Source organism: Jaculus jaculus, chromosome 1 (genome assembly GCF_020740685.1).
Source record: "Jaculus jaculus isolate mJacJac1 chromosome 1, mJacJac1.mat.Y.cur, whole genome shotgun sequence".
Lineage (NCBI taxonomy): Eukaryota > Metazoa > Chordata > Mammalia > Rodentia > Dipodidae > Jaculus > Jaculus jaculus.
Genome location: NC_059102.1, coordinates 43,051,740 through 43,057,161, shown reverse-complemented (window position 1 = coordinate 43,057,161; position 5,422 = coordinate 43,051,740). Strand labels below are relative to the sequence as shown.

Genomic DNA, 5,422 nt, shown 5'->3' with positions numbered 1-5,422 from the left:
TTTTTTTTATGGGTTTATATATATATATATATTTGCAGAGAATATGGGTGTGTCAGGGCATCCTGCAACTACATACAAACTTAAATTTTCTTTTGAGATAAAGTGAGACAGAAAAATGGGCACGGCAGGGCCTCTAGCCACTGCAGACTAATTCCAGATGCATGTCACTTTGTGCAAGTGGTTTACCTGGGTCATTAGGCTTTGCAGGTAAGCTCCTTAACCACTAAATCCTCTCTTCAGAACTGCACACCTTGTGTATCTGGCTTTTCGTGGGTCCTGGAAGCCAGGCCGTTAAGACTTTGCAAGTGAGCACTTTATTTGCTGAGTCATCTCCCTAGGCCTAGTTAATTAACAGGTGCAAGTCTTTGTGCCTGAATTTTAATAGCACATATATTCCTCTTGAGGTAGTGCTTCGCTCTATCCCAGGCTGACCAGAAATCCACGCTATAGTCTAGGCTGATCAGATAGCAATCAAATTGTCTCCAAATGCTGGAAATACATGCTGTAAGTTTTTCTTTTGGAGGCCTGAAATCAGAGTTGATTCCCCAGAACCTATAGAAGGTCAGGTGTACTTGGTGGCACACTACTTCTAGAGCTCTATTGCAGTGGTCAAAGGCCCCAGCATTCTCCGGTCAGGTATCGTTCCTTAAAATTAATTAGCTTAAGAAATTGAAAATTGAAAGGAAAACCTGAAACTCAGGTAGTTACAAACAGAAGCGTCACCCTTTTTTTGACTATAGAGGTGGCTCTGAAAAGAGCCGTTTATGTAAGGCGCACGTTGGCACTTCTCGCTCACTTGGCCTTGTGGTGGCTCTTGGTCTTCTTGGGCAGCAGCACGGCCTGGATGTTGGGCAGCATGCCACCCTGTGCGATCGTCACTTTGCCCAGCAGCTTGTTGAGCTCCTCGTCGTTGCGGATGGCCAGCTGCAGGTGGCGCGGGATGATGCGCGTCTTCTTCTTGTCGCGGGCCGCGTTGCCCGCCAGCTCCAGGATCTCGGCCATGCGGAGCAGCCGGTGCACGCGGCCCACCGGGAACTGCAGGCCGGCCAGTGAGGACCGCGTCTTGGCCTTGGCCTTGGCATGCACCTTGCCGCCCTGCTTGCCACGTCCAGACTTGGTACCAAAGCTTCCGCTAGTGAGCTAGCTGATCCCAATTTCCTTCTAAGCTAACAGCATTTGATTCAGGACAAACCCCTCAACATCTCTTTGAGCCTGAATTTTCTTATAGATAAATGTGGGTCAAAATATGGTTACCCACTTTAAAATATGAACATCAACCCCATCTCTCGATCTCTGTTTTCTACCCTTAAAATGACCAAGGGGCCTTTCAGTCCCTCCTCTGACTAGCTTCTCAGGCTCTGCCTCCCCTGGGATATGGTGAAATCAGTTTGATGGCATAACCCAAACCGTTATGGAGGTCCTGACCATTGGGTGCTAGTTTCTCTTCAGGAAAAGGAGAAGGTGAGACAACTGACAACCGATCTATTTCCCCTGACACCTGTCCACCTGGCTTCTGCTTGCATAAAACAACTCTCTTTAGATAGGAGGAGGCAAGTGACGGGAGGGTCCCCAAATCTGAATTTTCCCTCCTATAATCACTCATATGGGGTATTGAACCCAGCACCTCTTGCATGCTAGGGAAGTACTCTACCACTGAGCCATAACCACAGCCTCTCCAAGGCTGAATTTTCTTGAAGTCTGGTTATATGTGTGTGTGTATGTGTGTTTGTATGTGTGTGTATGCACATGTGTGCAAGTGCCCACTGTGAAAGGTGAGGGCTATGAAGCCTTGCAACCTGGACACTTCAGTTCCAGGCACCTGGAAGAGTCAACAGCCTTGGGTGAAGGTCTCCAAGACCCAAATGTACCTGTGGCGGCTGGGGAGATGAGCTTAAGCATGGCTTTCTGGGTTGTAGCCCAGAACTCTGGTTCAGTAAGTGAGTGGTGGGTCTGAGCATCTTACTACGTTTCTGTGTCAGATGCTCAGTCTATTTATTACATGCAGTCTCAGAAACTGCAGGAACCAGCGTGGATTCTTTGTAGTGCATTTTGAAATGGAGAAGGGTGTGTTCATGTGTGTGTGGGGCACCGTGTGCTGCAGTGTGCGTGTGGAGGTCTGTAGTGCCAGCATACCTAAGGCGAGAAGGAAGGCAGAGACAGGAGAATTTTCTGGAAGCTTGTGGGCCAGCTAGTTTGGTGAATGCAGTGGTGGAAAGTGTGAACAAAAAGGAGTCTCATACATGGTAGAAGGCGAGATCAACACCCAAAGTTGTCCTCTGACCTTCGTATGTGGGTGGCACATGCAAGCCTGCATTTACATACATGAACACACATACCACATACGTGTGCCAACAGAAAACAAACAAAAGATAACAAAGGGAAGCCCTTCTCCTGTGAATGTCTGATCTGATATCAAAATCTCTCACTTGTTTTACAGTCCTCCCAATGGGCCTTGATCTTCTTCTTAGTTTCTGAGTTTTTCCCTAAGAGGCTGGTTTTCTCTGACAATGACAGTGCTATCCAAACTTCAGGCATTTTTGTCCCATTTAATTAATTTTCTTTTTTTTTAATTTATTTATTTATTTGAGAGCGACAGACACAGAGAGAAAGATAGATAGAGGGAGAGAGAGAGTGGGCACGCCAGGGCTTCCAGCCTCTACAAACGAACTCCAGACGCGTGCGCCCCCTTGTGCATCTGGCTAACATGGGACCTGGGGAACTGAGCCTCGAACCAGGGTCCTTAGGCTTCACAGGCAAGCGCTTAACCGCTAAGCCATCTCTCCAGCCCTAATTAATTTTCTTTACGACCAATCACTTACAAAATATGTTCATCTTTAAAGAGAATCTTACCTAATTCCTATAAATGGGAAACCAGTTTGATTCACCATACATAGAAGGTAATCTTAAACACAATGAAAATTAAACAATGACCCTAAATTCTAGTTGGATTCCCTGTCAAAAACAAACAAAAAAAAAGTCAATCATGCTGAGTGCAATGGCATGCACCTAAAGCCTTAGTGGCAGGCTGAGGTGGAAGTCACCACTTGCTTTAATTCTAGCCTGGGTTCCATGGGGAGACCACTAGAGAGAGTCAGGGGTTGGGGAGGGAGACACACAGACACAGAAAGAGTGAGAGTGAGAGAGAGTGAGTGAGAGAGACTAAGACCTGCTCTCTCTCTTTGTAAAAAAGTGGTATTCTTAAAAAAAAAAATTAAATAAAATAAAAAAGTGGTGTTCCTTTTGTTTCTTTGAGACAGGGCCTTATATAACTAAGGCTGACCTCCAACTGGATATATAGCCAAGGATAGCCTTGAACTCCTGATCCTCCTGGCCTCTACCTACTGAGTGTTGGAATTATAGGCATGAACCATCATACTTGGCTTAAAAAGCAATGGTTTAACAAGTTCCAACTCTTATCTATTTATTATTTATTTATTTGTTTATGAAGAGAAAGAGAAAGACAGACAGGGAGAGAGAGAGAGGGAGAGAGAGAGAGGGAAACTGTATGGGCACAACAGGACCTCTTGCCACTGTAGAAACATGTACTACTCTGGGCTTTTCATAGGTACTGGGGAATCAAACCTGGATGCCAGTAGGCACTGAAAGCAAGTTCATTTAACTGCTGAGCCATGCCTCAGCATGAGTACTAAATAAGTACTAAATTTTAAAAGCTAACTTCAAAAACATGTTAGCAGACTGGTGAGATGGCTCAGTGGTTAAGGGCACTTCGTGTGCAAGCATGAAGGCTTAAGAAGGCCTGAGAGACCCCTCAAGTTCTATCCCAGGGCCACGCAAACAACTGGGTATGGACCCGTGTGTTAGTTACCCCAGTTTGATAGGGGAGCAGAGATCTAAGAATCACCGGAACTCGTGACTATAAGGCGAGCTCAGGGATCTGCAAAGGATCTTAGGACGGAGGGAGAGTGATGGAGCAGGACCTGACCTTCAGCTCCATCTCAGGCGAGCACACCTCACTGGACATGAGTATATATGAAGTCTCATGGGCACATACATACATGCCTGCACACACACATACCACATGACACACAAGCAGAAACAAAAACAATGGCAAGTTCAGATTTTTATTTTTTACCCTTGACTTAACACAAAGGAATTAGGGCTGAAGACAACTTCATTGAGTGATTTGCTGTCACCAAGTGCCTATCATAAGCAGTTGCACAACACACACCTTGGCATTCTGGACAGATGCACATGGTCTTCTAGCCAGAATACCCAAATTTCTTCTGCCTTATCCCCAATACCCAAACCGCCCCCTCCCCTACTGACTTTGGCTGCTTAACTTCTCTTCTTGGGTTCTTCCACGGTCTCATTCGGATCTGCACAGAGGCAAATTTTGTGAGCATCCTTTCTAACCCTCCCCAAGGCTTTTCCTCATCTGTTCTTTCTGGGTGAACAACAAGACCGACCTCACAGACTGTTGAGAGGATCAAGTGACACAAGGGAGAGACGGTGCCTTGCAAGATGGCTACAGTAAATGCTCAATCAGCAGCAGTCACTTCCGCGAGCCATCAGGTCCTTAAGTCTGACCCTGGTGCCAGCTCCTTTCAAACACTGTTCTTCAGTCACCTCCTTCACCCTTCACTAACTTTTGCAAATGCCAACAAGCTATTGCTTTGCTTGTGTTCCTGGTCAGTGGAGGCCGATTGTCTGGAATGCTATTTGTGTTTGTTTGGTACATCTCAGCCCTGAATTCGGTACCCAAGTCAAGGCGTTCTGAAAGGGGGTGCTATGGGAGAAAGCATCCCCATGCTGCCTCACGAGGTGCCTGCGGCTCCATGGGAAGACCTCTGTTTTTCTCTCTCACTGGACATGAGTAGAGAGAAAGGATGCGGCCTTATGTCTTCAAAAGATTTGAGTCTCAGGGGATAGAATCACATGGGAAGTTCAGTTCCTTTGACTCAGCCATCCTTGCCTTACACACTAGAGACTTGGAAGCCAGGCTCATCCTTCAGAAAAGGTCACTCAAACAGAGGCATACAGTAAAGGGAGGCAAACATTCTTTTTAAACAAATTTATCAATTTAGCATAGCATAAGGGTGTTGGGTTACCAGGGTCAACAGCCAGTAGCCACATTCCTCAGTTGTTTGATCGGGAGACACGTCAACAATCAGCCAGGAAGACTCTTTCTGATTAATCATGCTGATAATTTTTTTTTTTTTTGGTAGGGTGCTACAAGCTCTTTCAATTTGATCTGCTTGGACAGCAGCCTATTTGGGTGAAATGTCTTGACTTATCTAAAGAAACATTGACAGGGAGGGTACTGGCCCAGAGTTTTATTGTGATACCACATAATCATTAACATATGGAGCTCCCGCTCTCCTGCAGGACTGATTCCTTTCTCCAGGGGCAGGACAGGAGAGCATTAGGTTAGTGAGCTTGAGCAATGGAAGCAATGACAGGA

The 5,422-nt window shown here is 46.0% G+C and overlaps 1 protein-coding gene across 1 annotated transcript; it reads right to left on the bottom strand.

The window, feature by feature from the left end:
* Positions 1–792: 792 nt before the first annotated feature.
* Positions 793–5,159, bottom strand: LOC123460768 (histone H2A type 1-H-like). Its single transcript, XM_045149970.1, has 2 exons — positions 5,070–5,159; positions 793–1,113 (listed from the first exon to the last, which is right to left on the bottom strand). Exons 1-2 carry the CDS (start codon positions 5,157–5,159, stop codon positions 793–795), a joined length of 411 nt encoding a protein of 136 aa, XP_045005905.1.
* Between the last annotated feature and the right edge of the window lie 263 nt (positions 5,160–5,422).

Excerpts from the sequence above, each read along its gene's own strand:
- LOC123460768 (XM_045149970.1), bottom strand. The coding sequence starts at position 5,159 with ATGATTAATCAGAAAGAGTCTTCCTGGCTGATTGTTGACGTGTCTCCC. Across the intron at positions 1,114-5,069 it reads GCTACTGGCTGTTGACCCTG|TCTGGACGTGGCAAGCAGGG; the intron begins GTAACCCAACAC and ends TTTGGTACCAAG.